Genomic DNA, 22,760 nt, shown 5'->3' on the forward strand with positions numbered 1-22,760 from the left:
CAGACTTTAAAAAATGACTGAGGAAAAAAAAAAATGGCCATGCACCGATACATCAAAACCAGTCCCCATTTTACCATTATCAAGTCCTCAATCTGACAAGCCAAGTCCCCGAACAATTGAAAATCAAGTCTGTTAGGACGTATTTATTTAGACTCTGCAAATTGGACCCGTTTGTGCAAAACCGCTGTCCGGCTCTCCGGTGCTGAAACTGCCCTCCAAAAAAAATAAATAAATCAATCTACATTTAATTTTATATTCCAACCTGAAAACAGCGCAAAGGTGACCTGGGCAGAAAAGAGCAGAGGATAGTCCAGCTTCTGTCTAACCACACAGACACCATCCATCATTTCATGTTATTATATGTAAAAGTTGTGCTTTTGTACATTTAGAAAATATGAGATATGGTAAGAACTTACCCTTGTTATCTCTATTTCTACGAAGTCCATAGGGTTCCACAGGATACCTTGGGGTATAGGCGATGGCGGCAGACATCCAGGCACCACAGAGTTAAATTTTCAGCCTCCCAGGATGCACTGGGGTCCCTCTCCTATACCCCACCCCCGAGCCTCAGGCCACTCAGTTTCGTAACAAGCCATAGGCCGGAGCAGGAGCAAAAAAGAGAGAGAAGACAGTCTGGAACACACAAGAATCACATTCTCACCAGAAGGAAACGGAGAAACCGGTGACCAGATCAAAGCCCATCTGCAGTACAGGTGCGACAGGGCGGGAGTCCTGTGGAACCCTATGGACTTCGTAGAAATAGAGATAACAAGGGTAAGTTCTTACCATATCTCATATTTTCTACTTCAGGGTCCATAGGGTATCCACAGGATACCTTGGGGATGTCCCAAAGCAGTATCCTTTAAGGGTGGGGACGCTCCTGTGCTGTAAGGAGAATCCGCCGCCGAAAGGAAGCATCCTGAGAGGCGAAGGTATCAAAAGCATAATACCTTACAAAAATATGGACAGATGACCACGTGGCTGCCAATCACTGCTGAGGCGCCACGTCAAGCTGCCCACAAAGGACCCACAGACCTAGTGGAAGAGCTTTAATAGAGGATGGAACAGGAAGACCTGTGAATCCATCCTGCCAAAGTTAGCGTAGTGGCAGGGCCAACCCTTTTTATGGAAATCAGAAAGGACAAAACCGAGAGTCTGATTTCCTAAATGGACTGGTACGGTCAACTTAAATTCTTAGCGCCCGTACCACAGCCAAATAGGCCTCACCAGCAGACAGGACTGGGGAAGTAAAGGCAAGCACTGCCCTGTTCCTAGGAAAGATGAGAAAAAGGGAGGTCTACATGACAGAGCCTCCCATTCTGAGATCCTACTGGCCAAATTAAGAGCCAGAAGGAATACAGTCCTAGCCGTAAGCCATTTGAAATCCACTGAGCCCAGTGGATCAAATGGCGGTCCTCAGAGAGCCCTAAGGACCACAGCCAAATCCCAAGGAGCCACAGGTGGAACAAAGGGATGCTGAATGTAACGTACACCCTGCACAAAGGTGCGGACATCAGGAAGAGTAGCAATCCTACACTGAAACCATACTAACAGGGCAGAAACCTGCACCTTCAGGTAAGCAAGGCGAAGACAGTTATCTAAGCCCACCTGTAGGAAAGCCAACCTCTGGATATCCGGAATACCCGAGGAGCCTAGCCTCTAGGGCGACACCTGAAAGAAAGTATACCATACCTAATGGTAAATTCTTGCAGATAAAAACTTCCGAGCTCTTAGCATGGACAGAGCCCCTGTTAACTATAGAGCTGGAAAAACTCCTAGACCTTAAGAGGGCAGTCTCCACCGCCACACTGTCAAGGACAGACAACCCAGGTCTGGGTATCAGCCAGGATCCTGAGACAACAGGTCCGGGCGTAGAGGCAACAGCTTCGGAGTGTTAACTGAGAGGTTCCGAAGATCTGAGTAATAGTGCCATCTGGCCTACGCTGGAGCTATCAGCAGGAGCGTGCCTCCTTCTTGCTATTACTGGAGGAAGAAGGGATAACGGAGGGACGAGGTACACAACTTGGAAGGTCCACTGGACCTACCTACGTCTATCAGAAGAGTCTCATCTCTGAAAGGCTCCACTTGTTCACCAGAAGATTGAACACCTCCTGATAAAGAGGACATTTCCCTGAATGCACGTCTTGATGGCTGAGAAAGCCTGCTTTCCATCTGAGGATTCCTGAATGAACACTGCCGATGACGGCAGGGATATAGCCTTCCACCCAAGCCAGAATTCGGGACACCACTGTTAGTGTCGCCTGACTTCGGGAACCTCCTAGGTGGCTTACATAAGCCATCATGATGGCGTTGTCAGACTGTACCTGCACGGTATTTCCGTGGAGGACCTGTCCTGCATGCTGGAGAACCTTGAATACTGCTCAGAGTTCTCAGATGTTTATGGGAAGCGCAAAAACTACTGGTGTCCACCTGCCCTGGAACAAGTGTGGACCCGTCACTGCTTCCCAGCCACGGATACTGGCGTCCGTCGTCAGAAGGACCCTGTCCGCAATCCCAAAGGGGGTGCCCCTTGTTTAGGTGAGCTTTCTGCAGCCACCAGGCCAGAGAGAGACAAACCTCCGGGGAAAGCCTATTGACTTTATCCTATGGGGCAACCCATCCCATCCGGAGAGGATCAAGTTCTTTAGAGTGAAGCTGGGTACTCTCCACCATGTCGAACAGCGACATCCTGGAACCCAGGAACCACATTGCCAAGTGAATAGACACTCGGCGACTCTGCAGGTAACTGCGTACCTTTGCCTGTAATGCAGAGATCTTTTCCTTAATCACAAAGATCCTCAGATGTTGGGATATGGAGCATCCTCTGTGAAGAATCAGAGAGGACCATTTCCAGTTTATCAGGCAGCCCTAACGTAGCAACACAGATATTGTCCGTTGCATATGGCGCTGAAGTATCTCTGGAGACCGTGGTAACAACAGGAGGTCACTCGGATAGGGTAACAAGCGGACCCCCTGCATCCGCAGGTGGGCTGCCATAACTACCATGACCCTGGTAAACCGTGAGGCGCGGAGGCCAGACCAAGGGGCAATGCCAGAAACTGGAAACGCTTATCGACCACTGCAAACCTGAGGAAAGCACTGGTGTGCTAAGAAAAGAGGGATATTCAGGTAGTCACCCTGAATATATCCAACGACACCACAAAATTCCCAGGCTCCATTGAATGATGTAATGCAGGGTCCCCCTCCCGAACCGAGGAACCCTTAAGAATTTGTTGAAGGATTCGAGGTTGAGAATATCCTGGTAAGCCCCATTGGGTGTCTGTACCAGAAAGAGGATGGAGTAATACCTCGTTCCCCTTTGGGGCAACGGAATAGGTACTATAACTCCTGCCTGGAGCATAGAGTGTAACACCCTCAAAAATTACAGTGCCTTGTCCTGAACTGACAGAAGACCTGTAACGAAAAACTGTCTGGGAGGCTTTTACCGGGAAGAGAGGACATACCTTCAAGAAAATACTTCTCTTACCCCAGTGTCCGTGGTGGTCAGACACCAGCACTGGGCGAACTGGAGAAGCCGGCCTCCAACTCTGGGGGCTCCCGAGAGGAGGCCAGTCCCGTGAGGCTGAAGGCTTATAGTCCAACTTGGGAGTAGGATGTCTTGTACTCCAAGCCTGTTCTTATGGCTGAGCAGATTTCCTGGCTACTGACTGTCTTGGAAAGCTGTATTTTAGACTTACCCTGGCCTCACAGGGCCAAAAAGACAAAGTCCCAGACCCTGATGGGACTGTAGCCGATGGCAGACACGCAAACGTAGCTGCTGCCTGCAGGGCCACAACTGCGTCCAGACGAGGGCCAAACAGGACTTGTCCCGTAAAAGGCAAAGCATTCCAAATGAAATCTGCGTCCGCTTTCCAAGAGCGCAACCACAGGGAGCGGCAAGCCGCTACTGCTGCCGAGGAGATTCTGGAAAGGAGTAGGCTATATGTAAGACCGTCTCATTATGAATGTGGCAAAGTCTCTGAGAATTTGCCACTATCCACCTGCTCTGCTGGAGAGTCAGTGTGCAGAGATCCAGTTACCTACTCAGTGTTCCATGGCTCTGGCCCCCCAGCACACGGCCATAGCCGGCCTGGAAGCCCCTCCAGCAAGGGAATATTGGATTTTAGATATATTTGCACCTTGCAATCTGGAACCTCCTTCAAAGAGGACCTGGAGAGCATGGGCAACGTAGCACTCCTCACTTGGCGTGGAACATGAGAATCTACCCGTAAAGGTAACTCCCATTCGGAAATGTAATTATCCGCAAAAGGGGTATGCAATAGGTCAACCGTTTTTGAGGCTGGAACCGCTTACCCGGAATTTCCACGCCTCCTCTAAATGATCCACCTGACCAGATAGAGGAATTACAGTGGCAACACCCTTATCCTTAAAGAAGGCATATTTGGATTTAGCCACGGGGGATATGTAATAACCAAAGCCGCACGGACTGCCCGTAGAAGGCCAGGTATATAGACTTTAAACCCAGACTACGCCTCCTTTGCATTAAGGGGCTCGTGTCTGAAAAAGTCAATAATGTCACCGTCATCAGACGTCATGTCTTTACCCGTCTGAGACCCGAAAGGCCGTTTAGAAGGCCGATATGGTGACTCCCCCTGTAAAACGTCCATCAGGTGCTATACCATTTGGACAATAAATTCACCCACACAGGCTCCTGCGAGACCTGGGGGGGCGAAAAACAGGATACACTGGGGTACCATCAACTGTCCAGGGACCCCTGCATGTGATGAGACCACCACAGGCTGCGATAACCCCTATGGGGAAACGCAGGGGGCGTTGCCCACAAAGGCTGTAAGCATCTTAGCCAGCATAGGGCGGTCCCCTTTTTTTGTGCAGGCACAGTGACAGAAATGGGGCGTGATATATAATACAACATGCCCTCCATTAAACCTCAGCGTCTACATATCCCTCCGCTAACTGCACATGATATCAGTACATTATAGCTGGAAGAGGATATCCTCGTTCACTTTCCGACATGAGGAGTGTGAACGGAGCGTATGTGACCTCCCACACAGAAAAACCACGTTTACTGTGAGGTAATAAACACCCTGCGACACCGCACCGCAAGGGCTGTAGCAGAAGAACAGGGATAGGAAAAGACTGACAGTCAGAAATGAAAGTACAGGCAAACAGCGCTAGCATTTAAGTCACATATAATGCACAGATAACATCCTGCATTACAAGCACTGCGATCAACTACACAGACCAGAGTCTGGTAGGAAACAGTGCTGCATACACTGACCTTAATTGAAGGACAGGTATGCGGGGGACCCGGACCGCAATGGCATCTGTATCAGCTTCCAGCAGCGTTTGCCATCCCCAGCACATGTAGTGAGAAAATGGCCACCGAGGAGCAGAGAGAAGGCAGGGCCCGGGAGAGGAGCGCTGACACAGCCCGCTCAGACCGCTGTGGAATGGCACTGTGCAGCGGGGGAGACGCCGGCTGTGAGACAGGGAAGGCGTTCTCCCCTGGCGTGCTATTAACCCCTGGGACGCCGCGCTGTACCGCACATGCTGCGGCCCGCTGTCCCTGGTGGTCTAGTGGAAGGCGCAGGATCAGTACCTGGCCCCACGCGCAGCCGGTCCCCAGGGAGCCCCCTGCCTGGGGACCAAACAGGACTGTGTTACCGGCGGGTGCCCACCGCGGGACCCCGCCGCTTACCTTGTTCCCCATGCATCCGGCCACAGTCCAGGTAGCCGGGGATCACCGCTAGCTGTGACCCCAGCTACCTACCAGCATCCCCGGATCGGTACCGGCGGGGTGTAGGAGTGACAGCATGGACGTCAATACTGACTGTCCTATGCTGGAGCACTCTAGTTGTGCAGCCACAGCTGCGAAGAAATATTCAGGGGCCTTAAAAAGACCCCCCTCTGTACGGTGCGACTGGTCCGGCTAGGCACCTACGAAAACTGAGTGGCCTGAGGCTCGGGGGCGGGGTATAGGAGAGGGACCCCAGTGCATCCTGGGAGGCTGAAAATTTAACTCTGTGGTGCCTGGATGTCTGCCGCCATCGCCTATACCCCAAGGTATCCTGTGGATACCCTATGGACCCTGAAGTAGAAAGGAGCATTACGGACTGTTGTCCTAGGCGTGTCCTACTCCCGCATCTCTACCTCTCCGCCTCTCTACAATCCTTCAAACAGGCTATCAAGACCCACTACTTTATCAAAGTCTTCCAGCTGTCACCTTAACCCTCTACTAAATGCTCCTTCCTGCCTGTCTACCCCATCTGTGTCATGCCTGTCTGTGTGCCCTTCCCCTTTACAATGTAAGCTCTCACGAGCAGGGCCCTCTACCCTCTTGTGCTTCTCCTTACATCTACTCCTTACTCTCCACTAGGGCACCTAAGACTTGGTTGCTTTTGCCCTGTTGCTTATTTGGGTGTTATGATCGCTAATACAGCAATGTATATAAACCATGTCCTTGTACAATACAATACAGAACTCTAAGTCACTGGCTTATTCCCTTTATTTGTGTACTTTGTAGGGCGCTGTGGAGCACTTGTGGCGTCATATAAATAAACGATAATATTTGCGTGAGACGACAAAGTGACTAGAATAGGTTGAGGTCCAGCATTATGGTGAGTACCTTTTTATCAGTGCCTCCAGCTTGTTTTCCTGCTCCTGCAGAGAACTGGTGCATTTCTGGAATATACAGCTGAAGTAATGCATTTTAATGGCCAGAACTTCATTCATGTCTTTCTGTTTCATGCACTTCTCGCAGATCAGATCTAAGACCGTGCTGCATTTCTTCAGGGCCTCCGGCTCCATCAGAAGCGGGTTCTCTTTTATCAGGAAAATGACCTGGAGGAAGAATGTTCATATATTGGAGAGGAAAATAACAGAGCAAACAGTAGTGTAATATCAAACACCCAGGAAATAGACGTCAGGTGTAGTAAGTCAGTGAGAAATGCCTGTGTAATAGTCAGTTGCGGAATAAGAGGTATTAGTATAGCGATGCTATACGTCCTGGTTTTCCTGGGATCGCACCAGTTTTTGTGCATCTGTCCCAATGTCCTGACAACTGTGTACAGGCGCAAAAATGTCCTGGTTTACAGTGGTGCCGGGGCCAGGCACTGGAGGGCGGAAGAGAAGCCAAAGGGGGCAGAGGGGGGATCATTGGAGGAAACCAAGGGGGGTGGGCACTGGAGAACAGAAGAGAAGGTCTGGTGACTTGGGTGGAGGGGGTCCCCAGTGGCCAGCCGCATGTTAGGACGTCAACGGCATCCATCCTTTTCTTTCTTCCCGTCTCTCACGGTGGGCGGACAGTCTGCATTTAGATGTTGTGAGAATATAGATGGTATAGAGTAGCCATAGATAGACTGCAGTGCTGAGGCTGTGACACACACAGTCATTGTACAATTACAACCCAATTCAACACAGACTATAGAAAATACATACTGTATAACAGGGGCATTTCTAGAGAGGAGGGGGCCCGTGCCCCCTCCTCTCCGTCCGGCTGCGCACTGTAGAAGTATATTATATATAGTCTTTTCCGGTGGCTGTCTTGGTGCCTCCGAATCTGCTGACTGCCGGGCCTGGCCAGACCCGTTGTTTTAGTTTGTTTTATTACTTGATCTACGTTCTGACTTAGCTTGATTTGACAAACACAGGTTGAACCTCCTTTATCCAAAATGCTTGGGACCAGAAATATTTTGGCTATCAGATTTTTCCGTATTTTGGAATATTTGCACACCTTAATGAGATATCGTGAGATTGGGATCCAGGTCTAAGCACAGAATGCATTTGCGTTTCATATGCAGCTTATACACACAGCCTGAAGGTAATTTTATACAATATTTGTAACAATATTGTGCCTTAAAAGTTTGTTTACACTGAACCATCAGAAAGCAAAAAAGTGTCACCATCTCAGATGTGCTCCAAAAATTCTGTATTTCAGAATATTTGGTAATGGCAGACTCAACCTGTATTACCCTGCAATATAAAAGGGATTAAAAAAACAAAAAAAAACAAAAAAAAAAAAAAGATTTCTGATCTATTTTTTTTCCAGCGTCGCCTAGCTCTTCTTCCGGAGGTACAGACCTTTTTTCAAGGGGTGCTTAGAGTTCAGCCCCCCTTTGTGCCACCCACGGCTCCTTGGGACCTAAACCTAGTCTTATCCTTCAGTCGTCCACGTTTGAGCCTTTGAAGGATGTGGATTGAAATATTTAACTTGGAAAATGGTCCCTTTATTGGCCCTGGCTTCGGCTAGGCGAGTGTCGTAACTTGGAGCTTTGTCCTGCCGTTCCCCTTATTTAATTTTTCACGAGGATCCTGCAAAACTGCATACCCGACCTTCTTTTTTGCCCAAGGTGGTCTCGGCCTTTCACCTGAATCAGCAGATTGTGGTACCGGCCTTGTTGGACTCTTCTGGGGGTTACTCACTCCCTGAATGTTGTACGGGCACTTCGAATTTATGTGGCCCGTACTGAAGGACTCCGTATATCGGAGGCTCTGTTCGTCCATTATGACGTCAATCGGCGTGGCTGGCCTGCATCTAAACAGACTTTGGCCAGGTGGATTCGTCTGACCATTCGTCAGGCATATGTTGCTTCTGCTCGACCTCCGCCTCTATCCATCTCTGCACATTCTACGCGTTCCATGGGTACTTCTTGGTCGGCACGTAGAGGTGCCCCGGCTTCACAGCTTGGTAGAGCAGCTACGTGGTGTTCGGTACATACTTTTGTACGTTTCTAGAGGTTTGACACTTTTGCAGCATCTGCTTCGAGTTTTGGTCGCAGCGTGTTGCAAATTGTTCAGCACTCTCCCCCCCAGGAGGGTACTTACCGTTAAATCCATTTCTCCGATTCCACAGGGGACACTGGACGCCTGCCCAGTGCTTCTTACCAGTTCATTGTTCTGCTTCAGTTCTGTTGCACTTTGGTCTGTTCTAGTTGTGCAACTGTTATATTCCTGCAGTGTGTTGTGTTCCTGCAGTGAGTTGGTATGTTCGGACCGAGTGTTCTTATTCCTGTTCTCCTTCTCTATCGTCCTGTCTGTTCTCCGTCTCCTCTCGGGCGCAGGTCTTAAAACTGGGACTGATGGGGAATAGAGGGGGAGGAGTCAGTCACACTTTTAGATTCTTAAAGTGCCAGGGCTGTACTTAACCCACCATCTATACCCCACTGTCATGAAGCTCCAGTGTCCCCTAGTGGATGAAGGAGAAAACAGGATTTTGGTACTTACCGTTAAATCCACTTCTCCGATTCCACAGGGGACACTGGACTCCCCACCAAGTGTTTCTTACCTGCTTACCCGTTCCTTGTTCTGCTTCAGTTCTGTTGCAGTTTTTGGTCTGTTCTAGTTGTGTGACTGTTATATTCCTGAAGCCTGTTGTGTTCTTGCAGTGAGTTGGTATGTTGGACTGAATGTTCTTTGTCCTGTTCTCCTTCTCCATCGTCCTGTCTGTTCTCCGTCTCCTCTCGGGCGCAGTTCTTAAAAACTGGGGCTGATGGGGCATAGAGGGGGGAGGAGCCAGTCACACTTTTAGATTCTTAAAGTGCCAGGGCTGTACTTAACCCACCATCTATACCCCACTGTCATGAAGCTCCAGTGTCCCCTAGTGGATGAAGGAGAAAACAGGATTTTGGTACTTACCGTTAAATCCACTTCTCCGATTCCACAGGGGACACTGGACTCCCCACCAAGTGTTTCTTACCTGCTTACCCGTTCCTTGTTCTGCTTCAGTTCTGTTGCAGTTTTTGGTCTGTTCTAGTTGTGTGACTGTTATATTCCTGAAGCCTGTTGTGTTCTTGCAGTGAGTTGGTATGTTGGACTGAATGTTCTTTGTCCTGTTCTCCTTCTCCATCGTCCTGTCTGTTCTCCGTCTCCTCTCGGGCGCAGTTCTTAAAAACTGGGGCTGATGGGGCATAGAGGGGGGAGGAGCCAGTCACACTTTTAGATTCTTAAAGTGCCAGGGCTCTACTCAACCCACCATCTATACCCCACTGTCATGACGCTCCAATGTCCCCTGTGGAATCGGAGAAATGGATTTAACGGTAAGTACCAAAATCCTGTTTTTTTACACCTGCAAAAGTGGATAATGAGTCTCCTGCTCTCTAAACCAAAATGAAAACAAGGGAACATCATCTGCTTCAGTGGATCCCAAACTTTTTTGAATCACGGCACCCTAGATCAGCAGCACGGCACCCCATAGGCCAATAGTTTCACATTTAAAAAATTCTGCAAAAAATTATTAAAGTAAGTAAATTGCTTTGTACGGTCATCCTTAGGTCCACTTATGTGGTGGTGGACAGGGCTGCGCTTCTGTTTGTTCGTAAATGTTATGATTGGCATCCACCAGCACTGGTTTTGACTATCACATTAACCATAAAACAATTTGATTTGATCCTGGAACACTTACTCGTGGGCACCCAGTTTGGGAACCAACAATGGACATCATGATGTGAGTTTTCTAAAAAATATTTCTTTATTGGTTTAGTAGACACTTTTTTTTTTTTTTTTTAATGAAAATGCATAAAGTCAGGATAAATTGTGAACTTTAAATGCGCTTTAAAAGTCCAAACACTACCAAATTCTATATACAACCTGTAGTAGGGCGTGGTGCGGGTTAACTGCACCAGCAGGATCCCGACGAATGTGTCCTGTTTTTTTTTTTTTTTTAAATATAGCAACTCTATATTAGTCGCAGGAGGTTATATTGCCATATTACAGGACTCACATCAAATGTTCCAGAAACCACATATCAAAATGACATTGAAGTGTTTTTTTTTTGTTTCCGCCACCTTCAGACGACTTATATTATATGTGTGCCCCAGCCAGCAACACTCACTGGACACTTGGCGATCTGTCTCGCTTTTGTTCTGTGCTTTTTCAGTCACGTATTTATATCAGTCAGAAATGTTTACTTTTGATTGCTTCAGCAAGACCTAAAGATTCTCTCCTATCTGATGCAGACGGCACAGCAGCCCTGTGAAATAAGCCTTTAGCTTTGTAAAACAATCAAATTTTTTTTAATAGGATTTTACAGTGAGATGTCTTTTCATGTGGCGACAGAGACCGGCTGAGCCACTGTCCGCCCTGTGCGCTTATCTGCAATCGTCTCTTTGTCTAGTTACTGCTCGGAAACTGTTCAACTGAGTGTCGTTACTGACCGAGGCTCCTGCAGAGGAGAGATATGGCGGACGGCAGCTGGTTCAGCGGCAAAACATACGTTAAGTGTAGCAAAACATCTTCTTATAAAATATGCTTAAATGGGCAATTGTAGAGAGCAAAGCACAGTGGTGTTCTATCACAGGGCAAACAAAAATAAAACAATAGCGCATTGACGAAAAGCATGCCATGGCGGTTTACTCCTAATGATTATTCCTGCCCTTCGACTGGCATTTCTTAAAAAGGAGACATAAACTACAGAGAAAGAGATGCATTAGCATACTAAAATTGCAGAATACTCTGCATGCGTTTGGAGGATGGGTTAAAAGCAGCCAAAACTATTGGGTAAATATTGTAACTACAGTAGTTACATCTTTTATAACTTGCTAAATTATAGTACTGTAAATGCAGAGTGAGCCATGTTCACGATAACTTGTTGCAAGTGGGGATGTACCTTTACAGGATGGAGGTTAGTCGTTGTAATGATCTTGTGTAAAGGACCGGCTAGTTTAGCAGGTAACTTTGGTTCTTTACTTAGTCCTTGCGGTTTGGTGTAATAATCCAGTTTTTCGCGTGGAAAGAAGTTGTTTATCACAGTTACGCAGTCATGCTGGCCTAAAACACAAAAAGCACTATAAAGAAAGTCTAAGACATGCCGTGACTCCAGAATAACTCCTGTTCTTTGAATCAGGACTTTTGCCTGAAATCGCCTGTTGAAATCATTGAAAACACTGGGCCCGATTCAGAGACGAATGGGAATGCAGCCCCAACTGCGTCTCTTTACACAGCGTGACTACGTCTTTATGCTAATTCCGCAGCCGGTGGGATAGATACAGAGAAGCTCACTGGCTGCGAATCAAATCTGCCGCTTTGCATAATAAGTTGCAGCGTTGAGCGCACATCGGTCGTATCACTAGACATTAGAGTGATGATCTGGTTGCTCAGAATGTCCGTGTGAACATGGCCACAAGCGCAACTGTTAAAAAAAGATGCAGTCGCTGGCCACAACACGCCAACCCCCATTACTACCAGGAACGCCCACTGAAATTGGCGCTCTACGCATCCAAATTCGTTCTGCATCCCTCGGCGGTGACCATCGACGCAGCGTCCACTTCTGAAACAGGGGCCCACTGGTTCCTAGCAACATCTGTAATCATGGAAATAATTGGCACCGATGTCGCTAAGGACGGTCAGTTGTGCACATTATAGCGGTCAACTAACAGTAGCAGTATGTTTCCCTATTTCAACAGACTATTTCAGGCAAACTTCCCATTTCAAGTAATAGGATTTATGTCAGTGAATTGCAGTACCCAGCATAATAAATTTAATCTGGTAAAATACTATTTCAGTGAATTTACCCTATAACATCAGAATAAGTATCGGGCACAAAACCAGTGTCTGTAGCCTCTTCATTCATCCATTGCGCTTTGGGCAGACTCACTAGTGGCAAACAATAGAAAACACATTTTTCTCATTCATTCTAAATGTCTATTGTTACTGCACAATTGGGAGGTGCACCTCCGAAACAATGGCAAGTATTCCAAATAAAGAAAGTGAGTACTGTAATGCAGGCCTCCCATGAATTAGTTATATATAATTATTTCTTAACAATAATAATAATAATAATAAATAAAACATTAATCTATGATTAATGATTGTATTATTAGCAGTGTTTGACCCGTCTTATAATGGGTCTGGGTCTGCTCCCACCCAGTCTCGCTATACTTAGCCTATGGCTGTGCCGGCAACGGGAGCACTGGTGGAAGGGGGACACTATCCTCTATTATTGTATAGTTGTAGTAGGGAAGCAGCGTAAGTCCAAGATTGGGGCATGCTTGAAAAATATTTAAAACGATCTTTAATTTGTTGGATTCAAAGTCTTATACTGTCCTCAAGTCCCAAATATTAAAGCAAAATAAAATAGTTAAATTGCAAAAAAGTGAAGGCGCTCATAGAAAGATAAAAATAGATTTAATGAAAATAAATGGTTGTAGGTCTCTTATGTTCTTTAATTAAATTCATCAACGTACAATATCCTTGACACTAAAGAAATAATCCTTTATTTAATCTAGTGTCAAATATCATCATAATATTAAAAGATTTTCCTGCAGGATAGAACTGAAGGTTTTCTTCAAAAGGCAAAAAAAAAAACTGTGTTGGTTCAGAAAACTATATAAAAAAAATAAAATGACTGTTTTGGATCCTGCAAAACGGCAGAACAATCGTCAGTTTTGTAAAATCTGACCCAATTACATTCACTCAGAATTTATGCATCTATGGCAAGATATGGAGTCTGTTTATCACCTTTTTAGCTGGTTTCAGATTTAACCAGTCAAACTGGAATCCCGATTTCCCTGTGATATTTGTGCATATTACAATGAATGAATAATACCAAAAGTAATCTTAATTTAGGCCATAATGCTTGATTTTAATTAGTATCCAGATTTGGCAGTATCTTTATATTTTTGTTCCTTTTCTAAAAATTTTTTTTTTTTTTTTTTTAAAAAGACAAGGTATAATATACCAATAAAGTTCAATATGAACCTTATCACCTGCACACTCTCCTCCATTACATCAACATAATTGAAATCAACCAAACCTAAACCCCGTAGAAATATTAATGCCATTAACTTTCAACAACTATCTACCTCTCTACAACAACAACTTTCACCAATTTCTACATTCACTTCTCCTGAGACTGCTGCATCACACCTAAACCAGATTCTAGAAAAAGCCCTCGATGAAGTAGCTCCAGCTACCCATCACACACCACGTAGTAGAGTTAGACGTCAACCGTGGCATTCTAGCTTAACAAGGCATCTACAAAAACTCTCGCGTAAAGTTGAACGTCAGTGGCGAAAGTCTCATACTCCAAGTGACTTCCTCACATATAAGACTATCTACAACTCTTATCGTACTGCTCTGGACACTGCCAAACAAACATATTTCCAATCTCTAATCTCTGCTCAAGCTTCTAACCCCAAGCGACTTTTTAATACATTAAGAGGGGGTATTCAATATGAAACGTTAACCTCGCCAGCGAGGTTTTCGCCGCACATCGGAGGTTTTGCCAGCAAAAAAGTATCGCGCGCGCTCCCGCTTATCCCCGTATTCAATTTGAAATCGTCGAAAACGGGACCCGGCGATACTTGGATCGGCGAAAAAAAATTTGAACTTTCAGGAATTAATTGTAGGAGCCCCCTAAAGATGTCCAGACCTCGGGGATCACTATGGGTACCCCCGTTTTTGGGGACCCCACCAGATATAATTTCATTACTTTGTTGTTTTTTTTACCTCATTTTTTTTTTTAAAACCCAAATTTTTTTTATGGGTGTTCCATTTTTTTTTTTTTAAGACATTTTTTTTGAACATTTCCTTTTAAGGGACATTCCCAAAACTACAGGCTATTTTTTATAAGCCTACACAACCAAACACCTATTCTGCATTTTTTTTCACTTGCTATAGTGCTTAGAAAAATTATCCCTGTTTTTTAAAAAATGACCCCTTTTAAAGGAAAAAAAACGGGAATTTTCGGGAAATATGCCTGGGACCCCCCTAAAGATGTCCAGACATGGGGGATCACTATGGGTAACCCTGTTTTTGCCTGCAAAAGAAAGTCGGGTTTTTAAATAGCTTTGCAAGGTGTTTTTTCCTGCCGCGGCTATTAGAAACCCGACTTCCTTCAGGAGTTAAAAATGGGGGTACCCATAGTGGTCCCCCATGTCTAGACATCTTTAGGGGGGTCCCTAGAATATTTCCCGAAAATTCCCGTTTTAGTTAACCTGTACAAAAAATTTGTAAAAAATTACAAAAAAAATGACATAAGGTCCCCCCCAAAAGTCAAACCAGCCCCAGGCTTGCAGCCAGTGGTGGTTTCTAAAAATACGGGAAACAAAATGTGTAGGGTTCCACCGTATTTTAGAAACCAACACCAGGCTGCAGGGACTAGTGCTGGTTTTAAATATAGGGGGCAAAAACGACATGGGGTACCCCCTACATTTAAGACCAGCACCAGACCCAACCGATCGGGGTGTAATGCCACAGCCCGGAGACCCAATCACCGAGGCTCCAGGTCCAAAGCATTACACCCCAAGTCGGTGATCTCCGGGGAGTCGGGGACCCCCCAAAAAAGGACCCCCCCTCTCCCGAGCACCACAGGCTTACTCTTACTCCACGTCATCTTTGCCCCCTATATTTAAAATCAGCACTAGTCCCTGCAGCCTAGTGTTGGTTTCTAAAATACGGTGGAAACCTACACATTTTGTTCCCCGTATTTTTAGAAACCACCACTGGCTGCAAGCCTGGGGCTGGTTTGGCTTTTGGGGGGGGACCTTATGTCATTTTTTTTCTAAATTTTTTTAATTTTTTTTTACAGGTTTAAAAAAAACGTGAATTTGCAGGAAATATTCTAGGGACCCTCCTAATGATGTCTAGACATGTGGGATCACTATGGGTACCCCCATTTTTAACTCCTGAAGGAAGTCGGGGTTTCTAATAGCCGTGGCAAGTGCATAAATGCGACTTTGAAGAAAGTGGTGCAGAAGAGCATTTAGAATTTTTTTGGGGGAAAAATAACTATGCCCAGCAAATTTGGGGTACTTGAAAATGGGGGTCAGCATATTTTAAAGTTGCTAAAGAGACTTGAAAAAATCGTGAAAAACCCACTTGCGCAACGAGCTGCAATGAAAAAAAAACACCTGGGCATACTTGGGGACCCCCCCCAGAGTCAAGTTCGCTATTTTTTAACTTTGTTCCCCAACATTTTTTTTTTGTCCCCCAAATTCAAAGTGCTTTTTTTGGGGTGTCCTGATATTTATTTATTTTTTTTGACACAGATCGTTTCAAGGGGTCATTCAGTGGTGAAAAGTTATCCCCGTTTTTTTTCAAAGACTTTTCGAACCTGCGAAAAGTCTTTGAAATTGAATACAGTGTAAAAGCAAAACCTGCGTTAATGACGTCATAGGTGCGAAAACATCGCAAAAACTGTGTTTTCGCTCCCATATTGAATACCCCTATACAACTGCTTCTTACCCCTCCATCACCCAAACCACCTACTACTATCTGTGCAAGATCTTGCTTCCTATTTTAGGGACAAAGATTGATGAGATCCGAAATGAAATGGTAGACTCTTCCACAGCTAGTGACCTGCTCAATTCCCTACCTGAACCCTCTGGCACATTCTCTTCATTTGATCTCACAAACGAAGATGAAGTATCGACACTCTTCTCATCCTCCTACTCTATTACCTCTCCTCTAGATCCTATACCCTCACAAATCAGTAAAGCTCTGTCTCCTGTGCTTATTCCAACACTAACTAAAATCTGTAATCTCTCTCTCTACTGGCAACTTTCCATCACTGTTCAAGCAAGCAGTGATTACTCCCATTCTGAAAAAACAAAATTCTGACCCTAATACTCTCTTAAATTACCGTCCTATCTCCCAGCTCCCATGCCCCTCCAAGCTACTTGAGAGACTTGTCTACACCCGCCTCACACACTTTAACTCACACAACTTATTGGACCCACTTCAGTCCGGCTTTCGTTCCCAACACTCCACAGAGACAGCACTGACTAAGGTAGTAAATGATCTTGTCACTGCCAAGGCTAAAGGCCATTACTCACTCCTAATTCTTCTAGATCTCTCTGCTGCTTTTGACACTGTTGACCACTCTCTTCTCAAACAAACACTGCAATCCCTAGGTCTTAAGGACACAGCTATTTCTTGGTTTTCTTCCTATCTATCTGATCGCTCTTTTACTGTTCGTTTTTCTGATTCTGCCTCCTCTTCACTACCTCTATCAGTTGGAGTACCGCAAGGCTCTGTCTTAGGTCCTTTACTATTCTCAATCTATACCACCTCTCTTGGCAAACTAATCCGCTCTTTTGGATTTCAGTACCATCTGTATGCGGATGACACTCAAATCTACCTATCCTCTCCAGATTTATCTCCATCTGTATTGGTCCGTGTAACTGAATGTCTTTCTGCCATTTCATCTTGGATGTCATCTCGCCACCTGAAACTTAATATTTCTAAAACAGAATTAATTATATTTCCACCGGCCAATAACAGTTACCAACCTGATCTCTCTATCACTGTTGATACCTTGACCATCCACCCCGCCCCACAAGCTCGCTGCCTTTGTGTCATCCTTGACTCTGAACTGTCCTTTGTTCCCCATATTCAATCTGTCTCAAAATCATGTTACATACATTTAAAAAACATATCCAAAATTCGACCATATCTCACACAAGACACTGCAAAAACTCGAATCCATGCACTTATTATTTCCCGCATGGACTATTGCAATAGCCTCCTTACTGGTCTTCCCAAAAACAGGCTATCACCATTACAATCCACTATGAATGCAGCTGCAAGGCTTATCTTCCTTGCGAAACGTTATTCTTCTGCTGCCCCGCTCTGTCAGTCCCTCCATTGGTTGCCGGTTTTCTACAGTATTCAATACAAAATACTTTCACTTACACATAAGGCTATTAACCAAACCACACCAACATACATCTCTTCACTCATCTCAAAATATCTCCCAACCCGACCTCTCCGCTCAGCACAAGATCTGCGTCTCTCATCCCCATGCATTACTTGCTCCCATTCACGGTTACAGGACTTTCTTCGCGCTGCACCCACTCTATGGAATAACCTACCTCGCACAATAAGACTTTCCTCTAGTCTCCAATCCTTCAAGCGTTCCCTGAAAACTCACCTCTTCAGGCAAGCTTATCAGATTCCAGAACCTCCCACATAACCTTCATAGCTTCCATATCTAATTACATCCCCTTTTACAGTCCACACACAATCTCACACATCCTCATGACATTTGGTCAATATTCCTGTGTGACTGGATCATGCAGCCAACCAAGAAACTGTGCATTCTGGCTGGACCAAAATGCAATATATAGCACCTATCCTTGTGTATCAATGCCTATTTCCCTATAGATTTTAAGCTTGCGAGCAGGGCCTTCCTACCTATATATCTGTTTGTTATTACCCAGTTTTGTTCTGTTAATGTTCCAATTGTAAAGCGCAACGGCAAATGCTGCGCTATATAAGAAACTGTTAATAAATAAATAAATAAGCGGACCAGAATAAAAAGTAATTGCCCTTCTCAGAGATTCTTAGAGAAAAATAAATCAGTGGAAATTGATCAATAGGCTACTAACATGTTCCATTTTGTAAGTATTCTACATTCCCTTTATTATGACCAAAAATTAAGGAGATTTTGGGTTCTGCCAGTGGACTCTACAAGACATTTAGCGGCACGGAGAATGTGCCAGTTGAGTTTTTGGGTGCGATTAATAATGCTCAGGATTGAACGTCAGAGGAGGAATCAACTAGTTAAGTGTGGCTCTCCCTTAGGCCTGATTTAGGGATGTGGGACAGTGTGTCCACCTACAAAGCCTCCAAGTAAGGCTGGAGGAGTTCTGAAACATTGCTTGTGGTCATTGTCGTGGAGCAATGTCAGTAGGTTTTCTTTTCTCCTGATACCAATGGTACATTTTGAGATATTTCAGCCCAATTCCTCAGGACCAGAGTCTCTTCAACCTTCACAATCAATCTTTGGGGGAGATGTATCAAACCTTATAAAGAGGACAAGTGGAGAAGTTGCCCGTAGAGACCATATTTTAGCCATCATTAATCCAATACATTCTATAAAAAATGATCACTAGAATCTGGTTGGTTGTTAAGGGTAAATTCTCCACCCGAGGAAGAAGACGTAGGCTCTGTGAAACGCATTGCTACCACGGCTTACTGGTATCTACCTATTCATGTTTATTCGATACTTTCCTTTACTTATATCCATTATTTTATTTACTTTTTTTTAAGATATTTTATTGTATATTGCCATATATCATTAAAATTGTTTTATTCGACCTATCTTATTGGCATAGGATCTTTGGACTATAGGATCCCATTATTCATAATACCAACAGACATCGGGTTTTTAAACTAATGTCCAAAGCACTCTTCCATCCTATTGGGGGTTAGTATATTATAGAAGACCCAAAGTATCATTGGATACACGAATCTGCAGTACCCTGTCACTTTATTTATTAAGAACAACAGGCGACAGCCCAGACGACGTCTACATTGCTTCCGCAACCACCATAGGACATAGGGAGTTTGTCCAACGCCTAACCATTCTTTTTAGAAAGGGCGAGTTTGCGTGTACTCTCTTGTAAAACCAAGAGTACTAGTACGTTAGACACTATTATTGCACTTTTGTCATTCACATATTTCTGGGAATTTGGAGGACACTATTGAAATAATTAATAAGAGTAATCCATTACCCATAGGCTAAAGACAGCGCCGGAACCATTCCCCCTACTCTAGAAAGTTTGATACATCTCCCCCTTCTGCGTCGACATTTCGCTTTGTTTTTATACATTTTGAAAGTAGTGGAATTGTGGTCACTGGGATCTTATATTCTAATAGAAAGTCATAATATTTGTCTACAATAAGCGATAAACATAATGTACAATTTGATTGTGCATATATACGCGCAGTGCCCCAGCTCCCCAACTTTTCCTGCGTCACCTTCTTTCCGGTAATAAATTGGGAAAGATGGCGCATGCGCAGAAGAGAGGAAAGTCTTTGACACACAGCCAGAGTCTGCAAGCTCCTGTCAGGCGCCATCACTAGAAAGATGGTGCTGTGGGAGAAGCACGGGGAGCCTGTGCGCCGCGCAAGAGGCAAAGTGGTCGGTTGTGGGTGCAAAGTGTGCAGCGCAGGGCCGCCTGGAACATTGGGCCCACGTGCACTTTACACCCTGCCTCCATGACACGTAGACACTGACTTTAGGGTGTACCTGGATGGAGAGTTAGTTCATCATAGTTTTATTTTGCAGTAAAGTAATAAACCAGGTGTAGGAACAGTGTGAGGTTCTCTCTTGATAACACTTTTTAGTAGAAATAAAAAAAAGGTTTTACCTACAAAAGCTGCCATTTGCGCTGCGGTTCTTCCAACAGAGTTGACCACGTCTGTATCCGCGCCGGTCTCCAGCATCATCCACACAATCTCTTTTTTGCCTGCGACACAACAGACAGATGTTACTCCCCCTGAGAGGCGATAACTGCTGAGTCCCGTGCACGGCTGCGGCGCACGTAGCCGCCGCTAATGGTCTCACTTTAGGCTCCATTTGTGAAACAGTATAAAACATATTACGCTCAGGGTGAAGATGGCTGGAGCTTGCTTTATATTGTGCCAGAGATAAGTGGGGTCGGGAAGAATCACCAGCCTGACAGCTACCTACCTGAAATTACACATTGATGGATGTTTGGAAATGGATGATAAAAGGAGAGAGACAGAGAGAGAGAGACAGAGAGAGAGAGACAGAGAGAGAGACTAGAGCCTGCCGGCTAGGCACTTACTCTTTGCTTCTGTAAACATGCATCCTGAGGTCTACATTACAAGAGGTAGATTTATTTTGTCCCAGCGATGCTTGCCTTCTCCCCCAAAATGTCCACAAGACTCCTAAATTAGCAGGTGGTCCTCCCAGAATCCCACACAACACTCCCGAAAGTTGCTTCTGTCACTTGTTTAGTGGGCTTTGATGGCACAGTTCGCATAGAGGAGGATATCCCCATGCGCCAACCAGTCATTGCGGTCGGAAATCGAGCACTCGCAAAATAGCGAGTGCCTGCTAATTTGAGTGACAGGATGAGGCGTTTGTGGGTGGTAACAGGGGAAGGTGCTTGAAAACGGGGAGTGGAGATCCGAGCGCAGGCGTGCCAAACGGTCAAAACGGGCGTTTTAAGGGTGTGCATAATTAACAAAGCAGCATCATCGACCACGTCACTTGGTTGTTTCTTAGCCTGAACTGTTCGCATGATTGCGGTAGGAAAATCCAACCACAAGCGCTGCGAGCAGTTCATACGCCTTTCAATGTACTCGATTAATCTAATAAATAGCAGAGATGACGTAGGATGCGAGCGGCCAGGGGGCGTCTTTACAAAATAGCGAGCGCATGTTTCGTTCGCTCGCTCAGACATAGAGGCGTCAACAGACCGCAAAGAGCGAGCGCTCAAATTAAATAGCCGGCCCCTTTTTCTGAACAAGCGAGCGCAAATAGCGTCCGGCTCTGAATCAGGCCCAAAGTCAGCAAATAATAATAATAATAATAATAACGGGGTTGAACATTGCGGAAGGAAATATGGGGTACAGGGGGACTAGGGCAATGTTTTCAGTCCCTGCAGTGCGCAATGCATCCCGATGGTTACCGCCGGGGGCCGCAGAACGAATTGAATGCAGAGAGAGTAATAAGACGCAGTCACAATGGCATTAGGGTCGACCACTGAATCAGGCCCTTAGTTTCTTTTAGTGACGGTATTCAGACATATTTTTGTACTGACACATATGTGGGCATCTGTAGAAAATGCGTACCTCCAAACGGTCCCAATTTGGGTAGGGCTGCCCTGATTAGGGTCCAAACAAAGAACCAAAGTTTGCAGCTGTCAGCGCGCCGCTAAGACTTTGCATATATAAATGCTGAGACATTTATTCTCCATTATAGAATTGTGTCAGTTATCAGCTTGGTGTAGTCAAACTAATGAGAGCTAAGACCAGGTAAGATGGTAACAAGTAGATCTGAGCGGATCATCTCAGCTGGTTCCAATCAGGCATTCCTTGACTAGTATAAATCATTTGCAATAAGCAGCCACAAAACTACAGAAGACGGCTTCCAGCCCACGCATAATTATTAGCTATTGTGCTTTGCTGCTGAACTTCTGGGTCTGACATTTAGGGCCAAGTGCTCTGACTAACCAGATAATGGAGCGCTTGCGGGATGTCTTTGTTTGAGACCGCTCACGGCGAGTTTATAAATGTAACCAGAAAAAGTGAACATAAGTAACACACACAATTATATCGGGCAGAACATTTACTCACACAAAACATGACAATAGGTATTGGATCTCTTCTGCTTAATGGTATCTAGAACGGGATATATAGGCTAGGATATAGTTCTAGGCCTATTCCCCAAATGTCACAGTAAGCAGGAGAGGTATGTAGTCACCATGATGACAGCCATGTCGACATCAGAATGTCAACAAATATGATGTCCAAATTTTGGCAAGGAACTATACATCTGCAGAATGTTGACATGTTCATAATGTCGGCTAGGTGTAGGAGGGAGGGTTAGGCTGTGGGTTAGGGTACCCACCATCAGAACCGCTGGATCAGATAACACCATTCCTAATTCTGCATCACCTGACACGGAAGACGCTATTGCACCGCGAAAGTGAGTGATCGTCACACTCACCGGGAGACCCGATGTTTTGTCATCACTCTATCACCTTGTTTTCACATTAGATTAGTATCACTTAAGCTGGGTACAGACTTAATGACGTGTGTACCCAGTGATCCGACCGGCGACCCCCCTGCTGATGGGCCGACATATCGGGAGGTCAGTACACACTGGGTGACCCGATGCCCGACCTTATATGCCGGCCCCAGCGGCACAGCGCTGCATGGGATCACCCGATTTTACTGCATGTACAAAAGATCAGGTGATGCAGCTGACGACCCCATGGCAGCGCGCACTACACGATGTAGTGCATACACACTGCACGATATTAGCGATTTGTCGCTCCAATGCGTTGGAATTGGCCAAATCTTTA

At 45.4% G+C, this 22,760-nt stretch overlaps 1 protein-coding gene across 1 annotated transcript in view; it reads right to left on the reverse strand.

The window, feature by feature from the left end:
* The window catches only part of ANKMY2 (ankyrin repeat and MYND domain containing 2), a 60,971-nt gene that overhangs the window by 18,143 nt on the left and 20,068 nt on the right, over positions 1 to 22,760 (reverse strand). Inside the window, exons 4-6 of the mRNA XM_088453101.1 lie at positions 20,073 to 20,171; positions 11,585 to 11,745; positions 6,608 to 6,822 (exon numbers count right to left, since the gene is read on the reverse strand). Of these exons, the coding sequence (XP_088309227.1) occupies positions 6,608 to 6,822; positions 11,585 to 11,745; positions 20,073 to 20,171 (475 nt within the window). The remainder of the gene's footprint in view (positions 1 to 6,607; positions 6,823 to 11,584; positions 11,746 to 20,072; positions 20,172 to 22,760) is intronic.

This window comes from Taudactylus pleione, unplaced genomic scaffold (genome assembly GCF_031769625.1).
Source record: "Taudactylus pleione unplaced genomic scaffold, aTauple2 ptg000571l, whole genome shotgun sequence".
Classification (NCBI taxonomy): domain Eukaryota; kingdom Metazoa; phylum Chordata; class Amphibia; order Anura; family Myobatrachidae; genus Taudactylus; species Taudactylus pleione.